Source organism: Cervus canadensis, chromosome 10, assembly GCF_019320065.1.
Source record: "Cervus canadensis isolate Bull #8, Minnesota chromosome 10, ASM1932006v1, whole genome shotgun sequence".
NCBI lineage: Eukaryota > Metazoa > Chordata > Mammalia > Artiodactyla > Cervidae > Cervus > Cervus canadensis.
In genome coordinates this window covers 9,791,549-9,814,146 of record NC_057395.1, presented here as the reverse complement: position 1 = coordinate 9,814,146, position 22,598 = coordinate 9,791,549, and the positions used below count along the sequence as shown (strand labels likewise).

Sequence of the window (22,598 nt, the reverse complement as noted above, 5' to 3'; positions counted from 1 at the left end):
CAAATTCAATAAAGACTTTAAAAATGGTCCACATCAAAATATCTAAAAAAAAAAATGTTTGAAAACAGAGGCCAAATTTTAATTATGTCAAGAAACTTCGTTTACTGCATAGATAGCCAGACGTTCACTTGCTTTTTTTTTCTTCATTTAAAGAAATGAACTCACTCATTTTTGTTGTATGTTTATGCTCTAAAGGTTTTCCAACAAACCTGGTGCTGACTCATGGCCTCCGTCAGATGATGAAGTCTTAGATTTTGAGACCAAGGTACAGTGCACTCTTGTGAAATCAGTTTCCGTACTCTGAATTTATCTTCATGTAGTATTTACTCTTAAATTCAGCAATGGTGTCCCTCTCTCTGTTTTATGTTTATAATGGAACGTTCTTCAGAGCAAACTATTTTATAGAAATATGACTGGTGTTTTTTTTGTTCATTTTTAACTTTGGTGAATAATGAAAGTGGGGTGAAGAAAACAACGGGCTGGAAAATAGAGTGACAGGAAAATTGTATTGGAAAAGCTTTCCCACAATGAAGGAACTATGAATTTTGGTCAAGGATAAAGACTGTTACTGTGAATTTTAAACCATAAGGACATGACTTTTGCAATACTCACAGTGCAATACTCAGACAGTCAAGAATCTGCCTACAATGGTGGAGACCTGGGTTCGATCCCTGGGTTGGGAAGATCCCCTGGAGAACAGCTGCCCACTCCAGTATTCTGGCTTGGAGAATTCCATGGACCGTAGAGTCCATGGAGTTGCAAAGATTCGGACACGACTGATCGACTTTCCCTTCATAGAAGCAGAGACTTTTAATAACCGTGAGATAAAACTGCAACTCGGGATTTTTTTTTCTATTGTATTTTTAAAAAGACCTACCCCGTGTCCTGTGTCACATTCTAAGCCTTCAGATTTCAGACCTTTTGTGTTATTGTGATTTAAGTGTTCATCTTAGAGCCCCGTGTCAGTGTAAGCTAGTGGGGTTCAGGAAACAGTTGTGCATCTCCTGGAGCAGGTAGCATAGGTCTCGAGTGTAAGAACCGTGTTAATAGTTATTGAATGTGAATAAATGAAGAGACAAACCATATCCTATGTAATGTTACAGGTAATATAGTTCAGTTGTGTTATGTTGAGGAAGGGGGTCCTGCATAACAAGGAAATAAATAAGAAATATGTGAAAAGTGAAAGGTTACAGTATTTTTTTCACTGTCCACTGGTTGTGAGATGAGAAATTTAGGTGAAAATTTTTGACCTTTTTTGCCCCATCTTCTGTTCCATTAAATGTTTCTTTTCAAGCCATACATTCTCAGAATTTTGATTACCAGTTCTTTTTCCCAGTGAATAGTCAGGAATATTTCTTAATCAATTTTTCTCTCTCTCAAGTAATACTTTACAACATTCAGGTAGTGACAGATGACCATGTGTGGCTAATCAAATGACACTTTTTACAGTGGCAATATTCAACTTTAATACGGTAGTATTTATAAGCAAAAGTTTTGGAGTAATACAGATCGCTATATTAGGGATATATTATGAACAAAAGCCTCTTTCTTAAGTATATGTTTTATAGACAACGTATGTTGATATTTTCATAAAATTTGCAGAACAGTATAGATGTGTAATTTATATATTAATAAAAGCATATAAAACAGAGGCTTTGTTCATAGTATATCCTTAAGAATACTGATGTATTACTGATCTATTGTATATACATTTTATTTGTGCGTGTTTTTCCACAAGCCTTATTATGCTTATTTTATTCCCTTAAGTTTGTACTTGACTAGGAATGTCTCTCTCTGCTTTCTTTTCCTCCCCCATTTTTTTTGCTTTTTTTTACTGTTAACCTAATTTTTCCTTGCAGAATACTTTCCTTCAGTGTCTATTCTTTAAGTCCATCTCTCTCTGCCTCTGTTGTGACCATGTTTGATCATTCCCGTCCCATGGAATGCATCTCCTGCACTGGCAGTTAGATTCTTTACCACTGAGATACCTGGTGTGTATCTTAACCACAATTGAAAAGAAAACAACAACAACAAAAAAGAAAACAAAACAAAACCAGATGTACACAATTAATAAATATCTACGTTGGAGTGTTAAAAGGAAACAGATAAATACAAAACATATGTGTCTGCTCTAGGCCCTGAAAATACAGGCAAAATATATGTCCCGTGTCTTCTAGATCTGTACCATGTACATAGATGTACCATGTCTTCCAGACCTGTTCTAGAGACTTCTGCCACTCTACAAACGTTCGATTTATTTTCCACACTGCTTACAATGTGCTCTTGATTATAATGAATACCACAAATAAACTACACCCAACTTAACGTCAAAGTACTTGATTCAGTACACAAGAACGTCCTTAAAAAAATCACATGTCCATGGGAGCAATTAAATAGGGATACATTTCTTCTGACAAAGAATTTTAACCAGAAACTGGTAATAGTGGCATCCTGCCCAGAACCAAACTAGGAGGATAGGGCACAGAATTTTGGATCCTGATTTTCCCCATGGTACGAATACCAGAAAATAATTCCCTTGCTGGACCAAGGCCTGTTCAGTCACCTCCTAAACAGGTGTGTAAACTGTTCTCCTTTCTCCTAGTCTGACTCACCTCTCCTGTCACCTGCATGACCACCATCCTCCCTCTCGATTCCACCATCCACTATCCACATGGCGGCCAGGGTCGTCCTTACAACACAAACATGCCACCACCAGCCCCACATGCTTAGTAATCTCCCTTGGTGTTACCCTCAACCTGCTCACTAAGTTCCAGCCACACTGGTCTTTGGGAATGCCCAGATCCCTGGGCATCCCACCCTCTTTAAAGACTCAGGGCCTTTGCACATGCTGTTTCGTCCAACTACAATGCTCTCTGCCCACAGTTACCTCCTCGCTAAAACCCGCTTCTTCAGGCTCCAGCTGAAGAGTCTCTTCCTCGGAGAGAATTTCCCGAATTTCTCCATCTACCAATATTTTGAGTGCATGACACTCTCTCCAAGTGTGGTGTTTTCCTTCACGGCACGTACTCTGACCCGCTTTACCTGCATTTAACACCTGCCTTCTGCATGACACTGTTGAGGGCCATGGGGGCAAACCTCTTGATTCTGCTGTTTACAACGGAAACACCAGAGCCCTTTATCAGCTCATAACTGCTGAGTGCATATCTGTTGCAGGAACAAATGAAGGACTTGGGAACCTGAGTGCAGGACTTTCCATTTCCCTTACATTTACTGCAGACCTCTTGCACATCAGTTCCTCGTTCATCAGCATCTATCCTTAAACAGTCACTGCAAAGTGTTCCTACTGTTCTGTGTCCTCCACACACCCTAACAGCACGCTACTGATTTCTACGCCCAACTAACTGGTGAAAACACTACCGAACAAGGCCAGGGACGAAATCTCAAGTTGCAGACTTACTTCTCTCCAGGATGAGCTCTCAATAACTCAGTTTTCCTCCAGCAGTCAGTAGTCTTGTGTCTTATTCTTCACCCAATCACAGGTCCTCTGAAGTCTGTCATTCAGCTCAAACTCTCCTCTGTGCCCACTCCCATGCTTGGCTCTAAACAGTCCACAACTCCAGAGCCCTCTAACCTACCAAGCTGTAGTGTTCTGCAGCAGGAGTTCCCAGCCCACTTCACTCAAGCTTTCAGAAGTCACTGCTACTCCTGCTAAATTTGCAAACTGCCTGTTCTCCCTTTAAGCCCACTAAGGTCTCACCTGAGGAAAACAAGCAGCGGAAACAATACACTTCACTTGTCAGGTCTGCTACTTGCTCTTGTGTCATCTCTCTTGGATCCACCCTAATTCCGCTCAAGTCATACCAGTCAAACGAGAAGTATTTATTGAACACCTACCATGTGCCAAGCACTATTTGGTCCCTAGAGACAAAACAATCATGAACACAAATCCTTCTACTTCTGTATAGCTAGGGTATGATCAGGCTCACAGAGAATTAAAAAGAAGAAAACATATTTAAAAACTAATGTTAAGATGATCTGACATCAATATCATATTTCTTAAACTGTTTTAGAATATCAACTTACCGGTCCGGGGCCGCGTAGAGATGAGAGCGCGGAGGACGCAGGGCCGCTGGAGGCGCAGGTAACGGAGCCGAAGTACAGTGGGGCCGCGTCGGGCTTCTTCCCGGGCCGGTGCCGAATGGAGAGGACCGAAGCGACGCCGTGCCGCGGCTCCTAGCGGCGGGGCCGCTGCCCGAGCTGCAGTTGCCAGGTGAAGATGTGTGGAGCCGGGGCGGCGCGGGGGAGCTGAAAACCTGCGGGTCCCCGTACCCCCGGGGCCGGGGATGAGTTAGCGAGGGCAGCCGCGGGGGCCAGTTCCGACTGCTGCAGGCCACCGCCACGGTCGCCGCCTGCCCGCCCCTTCCCTGCCGGAGCTGCTAGCTCCTTTCCGCGCCCGCCCGCCCGCCCGCCTGCCCGCGCTCCCGGCCCCGGAGACCATGAGGTTCCGCATCTATAAGCGGAAGGTGCTGATCTTGACGCTCGTGGTGGCCGCCTGCGGCTTCGTCCTCTGGAGCAGCAATGGGCGACAAAGGAAGAACGAGGCCCTCGCCCCGCCGCTGCTGGACGTCGATCCCGCGCGGGGTGCGGGCGCCCGGGCCGGGGACCATCTCGCCGTGTCGGTGGGCATCCGCCAGGGCTCCAACGAGTCGGCGGCTCCGCTGGTCGCCGCTGCCCCGCAGCCCGAGGTGGACAATCTGACGCTGCGGTACCGGTCCCTGGTGTACCAGCTGAACTTTGACCAGACGCTGAGGAATGTAGATAAGGCCGGCTCCTGGACCCCCCCACCCCGAGAGCTGGCGCTGGTGGTCCAGGTGCACAACCGGCCCGAATACCGCAAACTGCTGCTGGACTCACTTCGAAAAGCCCAGGGAATCGACGACGTCCTCGTCATCTTTAGCCATGACTTCTGGTCGACCGAAATCAATCAGCTGATTGCTGGGGTGGATTTCTGTCCAGTTCTGCAGGTGTTCTTTCCTTTCAGCATTCAGTTGTACCCTAACGAGTTCCCCGGCACTGACCCTAGAGATTGCCCCAGAGACGTGGAGAAGAATGCGGCTTTGCGGATGGGATGCATTAATGCTGAATATCCCGACTCCTTCGGCCATTATAGAGAGGCCAAGTTCTCCCAAACTAAACACCACTGGTGGTGGAAGCTGCATTTTGTATGGGAGAGGGTCAAAGTCCTTCGAGACTGTGCTGGCCTCATACTTTTCCTAGAGGAGGATCACTACTCAGCCCCAGACTTTTACCATGTCTTCAAAAAGATGTGGAAATTAAAGCAGCTAGAGTGCCCCGAGTGTGATGTTCTCTCCCTGGGGACCTATACTGCCATTCGAAATTTCTATGACGTGGCTGACAAGGTAGATGTGAAAACGTGGAAATCCACAGAGCACAATATGGGTCTGGCCCTGACCCGGGAAGCCTATCAGAAGCTGATTGAGTGCACAGACACTTTCTGTACTTATGATGATTATAACTGGGACTGGACCCTTCAATATTTGACTGTATCTTGTCTTCCAAAATTCTGGAAAGTGCTGGTTCCTCAAGTTCCTAGGATTTTTCATGCTGGAGACTGTGGTATGCATCACCAAAAAACTTGTAGACCAGCCACCCAGAGTGCCCAACTTGAGTCACTCTTAAATAATAACAAACAGTACCTGTTGCCAGAAACTCTAACTATCAGTGAGAAGTTTATGACAGCCCTTTCCCCACCTAGGAAAAATGGAGGGTGGGGAGATATTAGGGACCATGAACTCTGTAAAAGTTATAGAAGACTGCAGTAAGAAAAAAAACAAAACAAAATCAGAATTATAAAAGCAAAAGTAGTAACAGTCTTCTATTTTTGATATTTGTTCAAATAGGATATACAATTGAATAAAAAGGTTTAGGAACTGGTTTCTGCTTTACTACAACAAAATTCTTGTAAAAGTTGTCCAAATATAGTCATCTTTTCTGTTTATGCCTAAGATTTAAAATGCAAGTTTTCATTTTGAGAATTGCGTTTTAAAGTTCAGTATGTATCTGCTAGAGGTAAAATTATCGTTAATTGATAAGAGAGAAGAGGGGAAACTATTTAAATTGCATCTATTAATCTTTTTATCTGGAACTTTGTACACCTTTCCACTTTCAAGACTTATTTTAAGTACAGCAAAATTTATTTAAAATCGTCATATCAGTAAAAAGTATTACAGTGAAATTAAGAGTATTAATGTACAAGCCCAGCTTCACTCTTGACACAGTAACTAGGAAGAGGTTGCTTCAGTGGTTTTATAATTAGAAAGTTATGTTTGTTAAACACCCTGTCAGAACAGAGTCATTTTCAGTATTAAAGATTCCTGTATTATTGTGTTAAGAATTGCCTGTGTTCTGGAACCTGCATAGAACATACTTTCTTTTGGAATGTATTTGACTGATAAGAAAGTTTAAACACTTTTCACCTCAATGTAGAAATACAGTGATTTTTTTTTTTTTCTTTTAGTGCTGCCAAAATAAAATACTTGTTTTTGCATTAAAAAAAAAAAAAAAAAAGAATATCAACTTACCAACTTACATCAGGTAGGTTTTGCTCGTATAAAACTTTCATCTCCTCCAGAACTTGCCTCAGTCCATCCGCCTGGAACATATAAAATTACACTCCCTAATTCCCCCACCAAGTTTGTAGCAATACTCTATGCTTATGTACCTTATGAAAAACCAACAGTCCTTCCACACCTACTAACATGGCTATAATGACAAGTGTTGCAGAGGATGGGGAGGAACTGGAACCCTTGTCCAATGCAGGTAGGAATGTAAAATGGTACAGCCCTATAGAAAACAGTCTTGTGGGTCCACAAAAAGTCAAATTTCGAATTCCCACATTATCCAGCAATTCCTCTTCTAGGTATACACTCAAGAGAACTGAACACCTATGTTCATACAAAGTATGTCTATTCAATGGAATATTGCTCAGTCCAAAAAAAAAAAAAGTGCTGATACATACAACAACATGAACTTTGAAATCACTGCTTAGTGAAATAAGCCAGACACAAAAGGACAAATATTGTATGATGCAACTTATCTGAAATGTCTAGAATAGGCAAACTCATAGAAACAAAGTAGATTGGAGGCTACCAGGCTGAGGGCATAGAAGAGTGGGTAATTACTGCTTAAAAGCTATAGAGTTCATTTGGGGTTACGAAAAAGCTTTGGAAATAGAGGTGATGGTTGCACAACAATGTGAATATAATTAATGCCACTGAAGTGGACACAGAAGAATGGTTAGAGATGGCAACATTTAAGTTTTGCATCGTTTACCACAATTAAAACCAATAAAAAGGAATGACTTACTAACAAAATACACAATCAACACGGTCATTGAGGATAATCTTAAAGACACTGTACTGAGAAGTCAGACAGAAAGGAGTACACACTGTATGCTTCTAACTGGCCCTGCACAGAAAAGTTTGCAATTGCCGGCATGCTGACTCCAGAAATACAATAAAAAAGACAAATATAATCTGTAGGGGAAAGAAAATCCTTGGCTGCCTCAGGCTGCAGGTGGGAGGTAGCCAGTGCCACAAAGAGAAAAGGGAATCCTTGGGATGGCAGACATCTTGGTTGGGTTGCTGGTTACAAGGATTGTATACATTTGTCAAAACTCTAGTAAAATGTGTACTGTGTTGTACATAAATCATACCTCAATAAAACTAATGACAAAAAGCCAATAGTCTACAGAAGTAATAACACATGACAAAAGCAGGTAAAAGACTTATTTATTGGAAAAGGATCTTAAAAGGTTACTACCCACCCCCACCCCCCAAAAAAACTTACACACTGCTAGAATAGAAAACAGAAAGGTCAAAGGAGTTTTTCTGCTATCTACTTTGGCAAATTTCTAAAACAACTTTCCTTGGAAGGATAAAAACATGAGAATTATAAAATTCATAAATGGTACACAATGTCTGTGAACAAGCAACACCTACACCTGAAACACTGTAAACTATATTTCAATTAAAAATTTTATGGGAAAAAAAAAAAAAAACGAACACCCAATAATGCTATAACAATGACAACCAAAAGAAAAAAAAAAATCTCAAAACAACGATAAGCAACCCATTTACTGTTAGAGCCAAAATAAATGCATTAGCAAAAAAAAAGTGCTTTAGCACTACGGGTATAATTATAAAATTACACTATTTAATGCAGCTTGGATGTAAGAAATGATCTCTAATGAAAAATGAAAGCTTGACTTCTACCTCCTCTGTCATCAACTGGTTAGAAAGATATCATGGAAAAGTCTGCTTTACTAGAATTCAATTCAATATTCCTTTTCCCACAAATATTATTTTAAGGGACAGCTGAAACTCTTGCACGATTAGATCAGCAGGTATACAAAAGACAAGTATGAAATAAACTTGCAAAGATACAACCGAGTTTCCAGATTTAAATTTTTATTTTTTTAAGACTTAAACTGTTAAAATTCACACTGGGGATTGCATCATTTTGTGCTCCCACCTCCAGCTGTAAGCCCCTGGGAACTCAAGATAGTTTTCCTAAAGACTCAATTGGTTATCAGTTCTGCAGATACAGAGGGCATCATTCCAATCTGCCAAACACAGCACCTAACCACGAGGGATTCTGGAATGAAAAAGGCAGAGTCTCTGCTCTCAACCAGCTACCATCTGCCACGGAGGAATGATTCTCGAAAGCACGTGTGGGTCCAGGGTGTGAGGGGTCAATCAGATCAAGACCAATTCTTAGTCTAACCCAGCTCAGCTGGCCCAGTGGCCAGCCCCCAAAGGCAGCCAGGACTGCAGGAAAAGGTGCACCGACGCCCTCTAAGACCCAGAAAAGCCAGTGATTTTACACTTGTAAGTTCACCCCTGATTCCCCCCCTCCACCCTGCCACTTCCCAAAGTGGGAAACCAACACTTCAAGTCTGAGCCAAACAGACAGTTGGACTCACAGGCTGAAAAGCCAGCACCTGTGGGCAGTGTCTGCGCCTTTGCGCTCCTTTCTCCCCGTGTGATCTAGTCTTCCCACCCTAGTGCGGACTTACTGGAAAGCCTCCACCCCTCTCAAACATCTGGCTTAGAACTCCACATTCAAAAACTAAGATCATGGTATCCGGTCCCATCGCTTCACAGCAAATAGATGGGGAAAAAATGAAAACAGTGGCAGAATTTATTTTCTTGGGCTCCTAAATCATTGCGCATGGTGACAGCAGCGATGAAATTTAAAGACCCTGGCTCCTTGGAAGAAAAGCTATGACAAGCCTAGAGAGGGCTTTAAAAAGCAGAGATACCACTTTGCAGACAAAAGTCCCTATAATCAAAGCTATGGTTTCTCCAGGAGTCATGTACGGATATGAGAGTTGGACCATAAAGAAGGCTGAGCACCGAAGAATTGATGCTTTTGAACTGTAGTGTTAGAGAAGTCTCTCGAGAGTCCCTTGGACAGCAAGGAAATCAATCCAGTCAATCCTAAAGGAAATCAACCCTGAATATTCCTTGGAAGGACCGATGCTGATGCTGAAGCTCCAATACTTTGGCCACCTGATGTAAAGACCTGACTCATTGGAAAAGACCCTGATGCTGGGAAAGATTCAGGATATGACGAAGGAGAAGGGGGCTACAGAGGGTGAGATGGTTGGATGACATCACTGACCCAATGGAAATGAATTTGAGCAAACTCAGAGGGACAGGGAAGAACAGGGAAGCCTGGTGTCGTGCCTCAATACATGCGGCCATAAAGACTGGGGCATGACTTAGGGACTGAACAATAAGCCCTCTGAGTTCTAGGGCTCCAGGGAACCTCCCACTGTGGTCTCCTAACTTTTTAGATAAGGTAACTGCCTGAAGTTGCAAGAATAACAGACTGCAACCGAAGAAAACTGTTCAAGTTGGGGCTCTGCTTCCAACAGCTGCAAGTTCAGACACGCCCTTTAACTTGATGCGTAATTCCAGTGGCTCAGCTTCCCCATCTGTTAAATGGCCCAACGGTCAGACTAAGTGCTCTTGGATGTTCAAAACAAGACTCACCCTACCCAAAGGCTCTTCCTGCTGCCTGCCAGATGTTTCCTCTGCTACCTGAGAAAAGCCTCCAGAGACGCGGTCCCTCCCCTCCCCTGCTACTCCTCTCACCTCCCCCCCTGTCCTTGTACCTACTGTAAGGTACAGTTCCGGCGAGGCAGAAAAGGAAAGACGACCTCAACAGAAGTAGGTTACCTTTATTCAGGCAAGGAGGGGCGACAGTCGGCCTAATGACCAGGCTGAGCGCCGAAAGGAATCAAGGAGGCTTCATACTTATAGGGAGGTTTGTGGAAGCGATAAGGGAAACGTCAATCAGGCGGGATATTTTGAGTATTCTTTTGTTGAGATGACACTTGTAGTTGGGCAGGGGGTGATAAGTCTTCTGGGCGGGTGTAGGGGGTGGTAGGTTTCCGGACAGGGGGTGATTAAGTCCCAGATAGATGCAGCTGGCCTGGAGCATCCGGATGGAACTAAAGTTATGCTTTGTTTTCTCCAAAGTTAGATGATTCAGCAAGGGGCCCTTGAGACTGTTGTTCTCTTTTCTAGGCCCAAAAGACTCCTTCACCTACAAGACCTGTCGTCTCAGGACACGGTGTTCAGCGACCTCCGACCGGGCTGCTGACCACATCCATCTCTCCTGCTGTCTATTCTAACCCACCAAGAACCAGCCTTTCTTCTATCCTATCCATTCCCCAAAGTGCTACGTGGTGGTTTAGTCCCTAAATCGTGTCCCACTCTGGCAAGCCCATGGACTGTAGAGCGCCAGGCACCTCTGTCCATGGGATTCTCCAGGCAGGAATACTGGAGTGCGTTGCCATTTCTTTTTCCAGAGGAGCGTCCCAACCAAAGAATCGAACCCGGGTCTCCTGCACTGCAGGCAGATTCTTTACCGACTGAGCTATGAGGGAAGCCCCATCATCAGTGGGGAAGCACCTTAATTAGTGAAGTGAAAGTCGCTCACTCTGACTCTTTGCAAAGTCTGACTCTTTGGGACAGTCCATGCCAGAATAGTGGAGTGAGTAGCCTTTTCCTTCTCCAGGGGATCTTCCCAACCCAGGGGTTGAATCCAGGTCTCCCACATTGCAGGCAGATTCTTGACCAGATGAGCCATGAGAGCTGCGACAGCTATCTAGACACAGAGTAATCCCATGGCTTCTCTGAAATGCCTTGTGTAAGAGGGAACCTCAGGCTCCAGAGCCCCCTTGCTGCCCGCCCTTCCCAGGCGGGGAGGGGAGGGTGTTTGCATGGCCCGCTCCCCGGTGGGGCTACCCTCACCGCAGCCCTCAGGGCGCGGCCCTAACTCCGGGCTACCCTGTCCCCACCTCCCCGGTGTAACTCTCACCTGAGCTCCAGCATCCCATCACCTGGTCTCTCCGCGCGTCACCGGGGCGAGACGCCCACCGGAGCCGGCGCGCACAGAGGCTTCGAGGACGGAGGGCAGCTGGGGGCGCAGAGGCAGTGGCGGCGACGCCCGCGCGCGGGAAGCTGCCCACAGCCACGGAGTGGAGCCACAGGCACACCCGCCATCCTGCTCGCGGCTGCGCAGCCCCAGAGCAGCGGCCCGGGAGGCGCCCGCTCGCCTCTGCCCTCACGCCGCCCCGCCTCAGGCAGCGTTCCCTCGGCCGCGCGGGGCGGCTCCAGGGCCGGCTCCATGGCCTTCTCGCAGACCCTGGCGCAGGCGCCAGGCGGGGAACTTAGGCTGGGCCTCTGAGAGCGTCGGCGGCGCGCGGGGGGCGTGTGAGCGGCGAGCACGCTCGCCGAGCCTGGGGGCGGGGGTTGTGTGAGCGGCAAGCCGGGAGTGCGCCTGCGCGGGGGGCGTGCGGCCGGGGAGCGCGTGCCGGCGTCGGGGGTCGTGAGAGCGGAGAGCGCTGCCCGCGCACTGCGGCGAGGGCGGCGTGTGAGCGGCGAGCCGGGCCGGCGGGGAGCGGCCAGCCGGGCCGGCGGGGAGCGGCCGGAGGGGCGCGTGTGAGCGGGGAGCGTGAGCCGGCGGCGTGTGAGCGGCTAGCCGGGCCGGCGGGGAGCGGCCGTAGGGGTGCGTGTGACCGGGAGCCGGGCCGGCGGGGAGCGGGAAGAGAGGTGCGTGTGAGCAGGGAGCGTGAGCCGGCTGCGTGTGAGCGGCGAGCACCGGCCGGCGCCTGGGGGCGGGGGTTGTGTGGGCGGCGAGCCGGACGTGCGCCTGCGCGTGGGGCGTGCGGCCGGGGAGCACGTGCCGGCGTCGGGGGGTCGTGAGAGCGGGGAGCGCGGCCTGGCGCACTGGGGCGAGGGCGGCGTGTGACCGGGAGCCGGGCCGGCGGGGAGCGGGAAGAGAGGTGTGTGTGAGCAGGGAGCGTGAGCCGGCTGCGTGTGAGCGGCGAGCACCGGCCGGCGCCTGGGGGCGGGGGTTGTGTGGGCGGCGAGCCTGACGTGCGCCTGCGCGTGGGGCGTGCGGCCGGGGAGCACGTGCCGGCGTCGGGGGGTCGTGAGAGCGGGGAGCGCGGCCTGGCGCACTGGGGCGAGGGCGGCGTGTGAGCGGCGAGCCGGGCCGGCGGGGAGCCGGGAGCGTGAGCCGGCAGCGTGTGAGCGGGAGCCGGGCCGGCAGGGGGCGGGGAGAGGGGTGCGTGTGAGCGGGGAGCGTGAGCCGGCAGCGTGTGAGCGGCGAGCCGGGCCGGCGGGGAGCGGGGTGCGTGTGAGCGGCCAGCCGGGCCGGCGGGGAGCGGGAAGAGAGGTGCGTGTGAGCGGGGAGCGTGAGCCGGCAGCGTGTGAGCGGGAGCCAGAGAAGTGAAGTGACTGCCTAATTCTACACAGCCAGTTCAGTGATGGGGCCTCGGCCTCGGGGGTGTCACCTTAGAGCCCATAAGCTGTCCTGTAGGCAGTGACCTCTATCCATGTTACCCTGTGCCTGCTACCCCTCAGCCTCAGCTTGGCTGCTATAAAAGGAGACCCACTGTGTGCTTGGCATCCAGTAGGATGCAGTCAGTGCTACTGCTCTGTCTCCATGACAGTGAAAGCCACTCACATTCAAGGAGGCTAGGTACCAGGCCCCGGGCAAATGACACAAGTATGAGTCCTCAGCAGCCTCAGAGATGGAGACCATTGCCCCATTTCAACAATGGCGAAACTGAGGGTTTGAAAGTTCAGGTCGTCTGTTCAAGGTTGAAAGGCTGAAGTGGTAGGACTGGGATGTAGGCCCATAGGTCCAAAGCCCGTGTCTTTAACCCCTACACCATTCTGCCTCTTCTGATGAAGAGGCTTTCTGCTCTATTTTCTTTAGCTTACTGTTAATAGAATTCCAGAATGATCCTATCTCTTGTAGCCCAGTCGGTAAAGAATTCACCTGCAATGTAGGAGACATGGGTTCAATTCCTGGGTCGGAAGGATCCCCTGGAGAAGGGAATTGCAATCCACTCCAGTATTCTTGACTAGGAGATCCCATGAACAGAGGAGTCTGGTGGTTACAGTCCATGAGGTTGCAAGAGTCGGACACGACTTAGTGACTAAAGCACCACCATGCTCAATGAATTAGCTTCTTAAAATCTTAGTCTGTGTCAGGTACTGTGTTAAGCACATCACGAATGTAAAAAAAAAAAACATGAATAGCATCTTTTTTTCCTCTTCTTTCTCCTCCTTTTCATTTGTTGTTATGCATCGTTAACATGGTATACTCATGAGTAAGAGCTCTCAAGTTCTATAGCCCTCAAGAAATCTTCTGGAACTCCCTGGCTTTCACACTGTTTTTCTCATGTGATTTATGAAAACTCTTCTTCCCATGGATCGTCCATTGTGGATATTGGCAGTGGGCAGACTTTTGAGGTTGTTGGCGTCTTATTTTTAATGTACACATTTTTATACCATAATGTTATATATTCCAGAAAACTGCATAGTGAGAAAAATAATCCCCATGACAGGTCAGCTTCTGGGTTAAAAATTCTTCAGATACAATGCAATATCCATTTTATATCACTGTACACTTATGTGTATATATTCCTTGCTGAAGGACCTTAGAAGACAGCTTTGAAGTAGGAAGCTGAATGTGTTCTTGAATAGGAAGACGTTTTCTTAGGATATATGGTCTTTCCATATTTAAACCAAATAAACATATCGTGGTTTTAAAGATTTTGCGTTACACATGCTGTCTTTAATTGTGATGAAATCGGAAGTTTTGTATAGTAGGCAAAGATTTGCCCTTTTAGATTATCAAAATTTGCTTGATGACGTTTTCTATTAGTAAAGATAAATTATGTGTAGATGGTAGAGAAATAACCTGGTAACTATTAAGAGAAAAGTAACTAGATTTTTATCTCACCAAAAAGTTTCAGATGGAGTATGGATCAAACATTTGAAATACACAGGGTGAGAAAAGTACCAGAAGAAAACTGAAATTCCTATTGGTACTTTTTTTGTGTGCTGACAATGACCTTTTTTTTCTTGTTCTACTGGTTACTAACCTTAATATCTTTTTAATTAGATGGTAATTGCTTTACAGTGTTGTCTTGGTTTCTGCTGTACAACATCATAAATCAGTTGTAAGTATACACATATCGCACCCCAGAGACTTTTCTGAGAATGATTTCAAAGGCAAACACTCTGGAGTTTCCTGGGTTTCCACACCAGAAAAAAAAAACAAATCTGAAAGTTGATTTAGCAACCCCCCAAATTTAAAAATCTCTGTAGAGCAAGCTGTCTGTAGGGAAGTCGGGTGAGCAGACAGGGCTTGTCTTTCTGGCACTCATAGGAATGTGGCACAGATAAAAGTAATTTGTCACTTTCAATTTATTTGTGAGGATTGGTATCCTATGGCAACTTTCAGCCTTTTCAGAAGTCAAGGGAATCTTGGGAATTTCCTGGCTGTCCAGTGGTTAAGACTCACTGCTCTGGGCCCAGGGTTCGATCTCTGGTGAGGGAACTAAAATCCTGCAAGCTACAAGGATATATTGTCCAACATGGGGAATATAGCTAATATTTTATAGTCACTTTAAATGCGGTGTAACCGTTCACAGTTGTGGATCACTGTGTTGTGACCTGTATTATATAATAACATATAACATACGTCATCTCTAAAGAATCTTAGACGAAAACCCCTCATGGTAATTAGACCAACATAAAAACGAGAAATGAACAAACAAAAATGCTATAATTTACAGTTGTAAAGCCTGTGATTTATAAATTATATTCCAATGTCAGAGACGCTAGAATGTGAGAAAATGAGCATATTAGAATCATCAGAGTACAATGTTGTCTCTAATCCTCAAAACATATCTGCAAAGGAGTTGTAATATCCTTTGACTTCATTTAGATGTTGTCCTTGTAAGACAGTAGCAATAGGAGTAACTTTGATATTCGAATCTAACAATTACCAGCTGTTATCTGTGCATGGATCTCATTTAAGCATCGCAGTTATCTGTGCATGGATCTCATTTAAGCATCCCAGCTGTGTCCTGTGAGATAACTACTACTCTCTCTCCATTTTGTTGATGAGGAACTTGAGGCACAAAGAGATTGAGTGACAGCTCATAAGTGACAGAGTGAAAGTCAAAGTCAAACCCAAGTTGAGCTGAATCTCGAGGTCTTGCGCATTCTATTCAAGTAGATTGTTCTTTCCTTACTGTGTAAGAGGAGCTAAAGCTAATAAATGCTGCTCTTTCTCCAGAAGAAAACAAAATATTTGCTTTAGAGGGATAGGAGTACCATGCTGTTGAGTGTTTTCAATCACACCAAGAGTTGTTTGTTCTGAAACAGTTACACTACGTTTCCCTAAGAACTTGTCTTGCTTTCGTAGGACTGCGCTCCACTTGGCCTGTGCCAATGGCCATCTCGCGGTGGTGGCCCTCCTCCTGGAGAGAAGATGCCAGCTTAACCTCCGTGACAGTGAGAACAGGACCGCGCTGATGAAGGTACGGGGCCGCGAGCCGTGTCCACATGAGATGGGTGTGATTTAACCACTGAGACTAACAATGAACTGATCTCGTTGAAATAGAGGGAACTGGTGAACTTGTGGGCTATTTCCTTTGAATTCCCAGAACTCACACTCTTGTTTCTTGGCACAACGCTGACAGGCCGTAGAATGCCAAGAGGAGCAGTGCGCGACTCTCCTGCTGGAGCACGGCGCCGACCCAAACCTCACAGACGCCAATGGCAACACCGCGCTCCACCACGCTGTCTTTTGCCAGAATATATCACTCGCAGCAAAGCTGCTCTCCTATGACGCCAATATAGAAGCCAGGAACGAGGTATAGCTCAACTAACTTTATTGACAAAATATTGGCAAAGCATTTTTCTAAACTGTAGTGTGTTATTGATAACAGGATGTAAATAGATAGACTGAGTAGTGTCCAGCAGGCCCTGTTACCATGGAAACAACTCCAAAGCCAAGTCAGGGGTTGGGTGGAACATGTCAGAGCCCACAGAAAGGGCAACGCTGTCTCTCTCAGCCACCTTCTACCCCAGAAGGAAGATTTTCCCACTAGAAAGTGCTCAGGAATGGGTGGTAGGCTCAAGTCCTACAAAGAATGAAGGCCTGGGGAGAGTGAAGGGACGTGGTGGGTGGCTGCTTCCAGGGGCTCAGGGAATGGGCACAGCTGCTGGGGGAGGGATGGGGGTAGGAGGAAGGAGAACCAGTGCCCAGCAGGGGGAGCTGGGGGGTGCAAGTGGGCCAGGGAGGCAGCAGGCCTGGAGCCCTGAGCCCTCCAGGACCCCTGTTCTGAGATCCGGTGAAGTGGGTCAGGTCATGTTTGATACCAGCAAGGGCGTTTACTTGGGCTGGTGACCACTTGGTTCACCAGGTACACACCTCGGGTCTCCCACACTCAGCCCTGGGGGGCTGCTCGGCGGGGCTGCAGCTGAGTGTGGGGAGCTGGTGATGGTGAAGCTCGGGGCTGCAGCTGAGTGTGGGGAGCTGGTGATGGTGAAGCTCGGGGCTGCAGCTGAGTGTGGGGAGCTGGTGATGGTGAAGCTCGGGGCTGCAGCTGAGTGTGGGGAGCTGGTGGTGGTGAAGCTGCCCCTTCTGCTCTTTCTCCTGTGGCTGCAGCCCCGCCAGGAGCTGCAGAGAGAGCTCCCCACTCTCACAGCTGGGCGCAGTTTCCCTTGTTTGGAAGCTCCAGCCTTCCCTGAGTGAAAATATTTTGAAAGCACTTGATTGTCTAAGATGTCACTTTAAATCACGATATTGCTCAAGAAGCATTAGAGAGCAAAGCGTTCTTTTTTGTGTTTATGGCAGATATTTGTGATAACACAGCAATTGTTAAAGGTAAAACGTTTTCCAAGTATTTTTCCCTTACTGAAAAAAAAATTTTTTTTCTAATTAGTCTGAAATAACACAGTAATGCAAAATTTGCCTTGGAGAAGTAGACTTTGTCTTAAAACTCAAACAAGCATTTGACAACATAATAGAAATGTTGCTGTTGTTAACACATTCCAATTTTATGAAGAAATGATTTATATAAAAATGATTTCTCGCATCTGTCAATTGTTCTTCCCAGGAAAAATGTTGTTTTCTAGACAAAGAAGGGGCTACTTTAGCTTGTAACTCAAATCGTCTAACAAGTGATTTTTCCTTGACAAAGGGCTGTCCTTTGTGCTTGAGGTGTACTTCTGTTTCATTTTACAGAGTAGTGAAAAGGCAGGTATTCAGTGCTGAGATGTAATAACATTAAATTTGGATGCCTCCTTTCACTAAGCTGGCTTTTTATTCTTTCCTTTTTCTGACTGTGAGTGTGCAGTGATGAGGGGTACAGTGAAGATGAGAAGATGTCAATGATGCTTAACTGATGAGTGGTAAGATTCAGCAGTACACCCACCATGACCTTGCTACTGTTAGGACAAATGCCAATACTTGGAAAAAGCAAACCATGTCTTAGTAATACTATGAGAATAGCTTTGTCTTCACAACCTCTCTGAAAGGGTCTTGGGGAATCAATGGATCACATTTTGAGTGCGATCATATAATAAACACTTAGATGTGATGAAGGGGTCAGGGCAGGGTCTGTAGGAGGAAAGCATATGGTGAGTAAAGATAAATGAATTCCAGCAGCAAAAAATTGATGACTGGTAACCTGACAGCAAGGAGGAATTAGGAAATACTATAAAAGGTAGACACACGAACTCAAAAGCTAAGCGTCTGGGGGCTATTTTTCACAGGAGCAAATAGCCATGCACTTTAATAGCTCTGGAGGGTATCTCAGACACTCAGCCTTGCTCAATAAACACTATTCATAACGATGACCTTGAGTCATTAAAGCAAGATTAAACAATATCAGTTCTACTATATTTAAGAAGCCAAGGAAAAGTTTCTCTTTAACAGAATCTCTTGGAAATATTTCCATAGCAGTGCTTGAAATTTAGAAATTGCTTTGGGGCTTTATTTAGATGTCGACTTGTGTGGACCAGCTCATTTCCAATGATGGATAAACAAAGTGTCTCAGTAATTAAATAAAAGACCATGAAATTAGGTAGGATTACTTATCCCACTTTATAGATGGGCAGTAGGCCTGAGTGAGATTAATGAGGGATGTGAGGATGCTGAGTGAACTCAAGGAGAAGCAGAGCACAAGTCAGATCTCCAGCTCCACGCATCTGCTATTTCACAGCCCCCTCTCCTGAGGCTGCCCAGAGGACTGTCCACCACCACCTGTGAAATTAAAAAACTCAGCATCTCTGAGAACTTTCAGCCCTGCCCAGGAGAGCCTGGGAAGCTGAGTGTTCGGGGACCTTGAGTATGATCTCTGCCCATCAGTCATGCTGAGCGGGGAGCTAGCGGCACTGAAGGAGAGACGGTGATTTATAACATCTAAATAATGCAGCTGGGTTTGCTTCCTGGCCAGAGCCTCCTTGTTAGATGCCCTGAGAGCAGATTCCTCTGCCATGAGAAGCAGAGAAACACAGATTCAATTACACTGCCTCCTAAGCTCTCTGGAAGGGAAGAAGGAACAGGCATTCAACAATCAAGACAAAATATCTTAACCCTTCTGGCCCATCTCTTAGGCAAACATGTAATTCATGGCCTCAGAGTGCATTTCTATGGAGAGAGGGTAGCTGGTGACCAGGCTTGGGTAATTCGGCTTTGCTGGAAATCAGTGCTCGAGCTGGCAGCTGGAAATGACCTCTGAAGGTCAGTCACACAGCAGGAGGGACTGGGATAGCAAAGATGGCAGAATTCCCAGACCTCCAAAGAGGGCTCATCATCTCAGCAAGATCACGGACACTGTTCTCAGCACTTCTTGCAATGACTGTCCAGTTGGATGAGTGTAAGAAGTGATAAAAGAAACTCCCTCATGGCTCAGGTGGTAAAGAATCTGCCTGCAATGTAGGAGACCCAGGTTCAATCCCTGGGTTGGGAAGATCCCAGGGAGAACAAAATGGCAACCCACTCCAGTATTCTTGCCTGGAGAATCCCATGGACAGAGGAACCTGGTGGGCTAGAGTCCATGGAGTTGCAAAGAGTCGGACATAACGGAACGATTAACACATTCCCTTTTACTTTTCACTCATACCAATTATCTGGATTAATCAGGTTAAAAACATATCCACTCATCCAGTACTTGGAGACATTTGACTTGAGTTACAAGTGCAATTGCTTCAACTTTCTCTTTGTAGCTTCCATGTAAATATCATCTGGGATTCCTACTTTGGGGATCTCATTACATCTTTGACTCGCTTCAGTTCATCCACTTCCTTTCCCATTTTGTCCCCTCACTACCATCTCTTTCCCCAACACTGTCGCTGGGCACAAAAATGACATCTGATGGTCACTCTCACACAAAAGCACTTAGTTTTCTCATCTCTAAGGCTGAGGCCAGGGCAGCAAATGCTCCAGAAAATTCTCAGTTCTCACTCTGAAAGTGTTACCCTTGACCAGCGGCACTGGCTTTACTAGGGAGCAGCTGACTAGGGAGGCCCCATCCAGCCGCACCGAGCAGCATCTGAAGTTAAAGCAAAACCCCAGCAGGCCCTCAGGCACGTTTGAGAAGCCCTGCTCTATCGCACTTCAACGCTTGAGAAACTTTGAGGGTCAGGGCATCTGGGTTTAGGTCTGCTCTGCCACGTGGTGGAAACACTCCTGGGCCACTCAATGGCTGAGAACATCCATTTCCTCCTTTTGTGATTCAACCTGATAATACGCTTTTGGTGCAGCCACACGTATTCAAGAATACGTCTACACATTGATCTTTTTATGTAACTAGGATAATAACACACTTATTATTCTGCAACTTTTTCATGACCTACTTTTCCATATCTGTATGCCCCTTCCTTATTCTTTTTATTGGCTGCATAAAAAGATATACCAGAATTTCTTTATATGTTCCTCTCTCTTTTTGACACATCACATGGCATGTAGGATCCTAGCTCCCCAACTAGGGATCAAATCTGTGCCCCTTGCATTGCAATCACAGAGTCTGAACCACTGGACAGCCAGGGAACTCGCCTACATTCTCCCCTCTTAAGGAACATTTGTTTCTACTTTTCCTCAATTAACAATGTTGCCATGAAGATTCCTCTCCACCTCTTCAAGAATTTATTTAGAAAGGATTCTTAGAAATTCTCAATTAAAATTTGATCAATGCTCCCACTCTTGTCCCTAGTGGCTTACCAGCTTTCAACCTCACCTTGGATCATGAGGATGCCTACCTCTTTGGTTCTCACCAAAATAAAATTTATTTACCTCCATACATTTTGCCAATCCCATTGCTTTAAAATACCTCCTGCCATAATTTATAAGTTTTGACTTCTACTGCAATAAATGATTCTTTTAATATTTATTATCTATTTATGCTGTTCAATATATTTTCTCTGTATTCATTTTTTTTCCTATTGGATTGCCTTTTCTTTTTCCTTTTGTCAGATTTATAAGAAATCTATGTATATTCTGTGTCTGGTTGACTTTTTCTTATAGACATTGAGGATATTTTATTCAAGATTGCTATTTAAATTTTAATTTCATTTCACAGTCTGTCTTTAATTGTAATACTTTTTCAAATCACCAAATCTGTCAACCTTGTCCTGTATAACTTCTGTACTTGAGTCTTGCTTAGGAAGTTATTCCTATATTCAAGGTCATAAAAATGTCTTGTATGTTGTTTAATTCTTTTTCATTTTCATGTTTAACTCATTTTGGAAATCATTCTGAATTCTTCCAAACACTTTATTTAATAAGACAAAATTCTTTTTTTTTTTTTTTTTTAGTCACTAACCTATGCATGTCTTTAACAGTGAAAAACTAAGGTTGACTACAGACTAATTTTGAATATCCGGGTCACTGTTTCATATTTTGGACTTTTTCTTTTTTTGTGAATTCAGAATAATTTTGACTTGGCCTCTCCCAATGCACACTCATCTAGAGAGAGAAACTCTGATCATCCCAAGATGCCCCCTTCCTTCCCATTGAGGACCACCCTCCCAGACTCAGAGAAGATACTTCACAGACAGGTGACAAGAGCAGAGGGAAGTGTCACAGGGAAAGTCCCAGTGACTCTATAGGACAAAATAAAACCTTCATCCAGCCTGGTCAACTCCTGTTGGAATAACAGTTGAATTTCCACGACAATAAATTGAAAGGACCAATTGATGGTTTGAAGCAAATCGGCAAGGTGGAAACCACTGGCCTTGGCAGACGAGATTTTATTTGTACTAGGTGTTTCTGCACTGATGTAGGAAGTGGTTCCTACAGCAGAATCCACGGGGTTCGCTGAGATGGAGATGAATCCTTTCCCGGCTCAGAGAGCAAGACCCCAATAGGCAGCAGGGCTGGCTCCTCGGGTCTCTACCATTAAGATGCAGCAGATACATATTTGGCTCTTCTGGATCCAGTACTGAACACAAGAAACTGAGCCAGGTCATTTTAATTATGCAGGCACCTGTGTGTATTTGTATAGAGGCTTATTATAATGCTGTGGCTTCCAACTTGAAGAAAGGGAGGAAAGCAAAAAGGTCAACTAATATCTTCTCCTTTGTGGAGGGGGTTGGGGCCCCACCGAACAACAAAAAGGAGATAAGCCTGTTATAGGCTGAGAGGTGTAAAACTAAAGGATAATAAAATCCAGCCGATGCAGTTTAAAGACTGCTCATTAACTGGCCTGAGATACAGCACCCATTGTCCTGGTGGCTGGAGATTATTCCTCAGCCTGCTGCTGGCTGATAACAGACTCGTCCGGGGGCCTCAAGGCTCATCGTTCTGCAGGCAGAAATGGTGCCCCAGACGGAAGCCCAGTGGCTCCAGCCAGCCATGCCACTCACTGGGGCCTTTCCTCTGCCTTCTCTGGGCTGACGAAGAAAGTCAAGTCTGTATCACCTGGGAGCTGCTCTGGGACTCTTCCCAACCTCCCCCCTCACACGCCCATGACCTACTTTGGATCAGGGTAATTCTTGAAAATGAAATGCTGAAGTTTTCTTTTCCTTGAGAACAATGTCACATCCGTCAACTTAAAAAGACTTGCTCACAGCACAAATTGTCTATACGACTCATTGGGCCCCTTCATTATGTTCCACCTTGTTTTATTATTTAAAGGCTTGGTGGGAGCTAAGTGTTTATAGATACATCACATGTTGGCACTGGAAGAGGATCTGGAGATGTGGTTTAATGCCCTCATTCAATTGGCT

The 22,598-nt window shown here is 45.8% G+C and overlaps 3 protein-coding genes across 33 annotated transcripts in view; all 3 read left to right on the top strand.

Annotated features, from left to right (window-relative positions):
• LOC122447855 (ankyrin repeat domain-containing protein 26-like) overlaps positions 1–22,598 on the top strand; it is a 933,540-nt gene that overhangs the window by 385,158 nt on the left and 525,784 nt on the right. The window lies entirely within an intron of this gene.
• The window catches only part of LOC122447884 (POTE ankyrin domain family member A-like), a 312,070-nt gene that overhangs the window by 6,584 nt on the left and 282,888 nt on the right, over positions 1–22,598 (top strand). Inside the window, exons 5-6 of one of the 2 annotated variants that reach the window (XM_043478617.1) lie at positions 196–265; positions 15,787–15,879. In XM_043478617.1, the coding sequence (XP_043334552.1) occupies positions 196–265; positions 15,787–15,864 (148 nt within the window). In that variant the 3' untranslated portion in view covers positions 15,865–15,879. Of the gene's footprint in view, positions 1–195; positions 266–15,786; positions 15,880–22,598 lie in introns of those variants that run through there. The other variant, XM_043478616.1, reaches the window with a different exon arrangement.
• On the top strand, positions 4,396–5,917 carry LOC122447867 (alpha-1,6-mannosyl-glycoprotein 2-beta-N-acetylglucosaminyltransferase-like). The gene has a single exon (XM_043478585.1). The coding sequence runs from the start codon at positions 4,458–4,460 to the stop codon at positions 5,802–5,804; it is 1,347 nt and encodes a 448-aa protein (XP_043334520.1). The 5' UTR covers positions 4,396–4,457; the 3' UTR covers positions 5,805–5,917.

Coding starts and splice junctions, on each gene's coding strand:
- LOC122447867 (XM_043478585.1), top strand. CDS start 4,458: ATGAGGTTCCGCATCTATAAGCGGAAGGTGCTGATCTTGACGCTCGTG.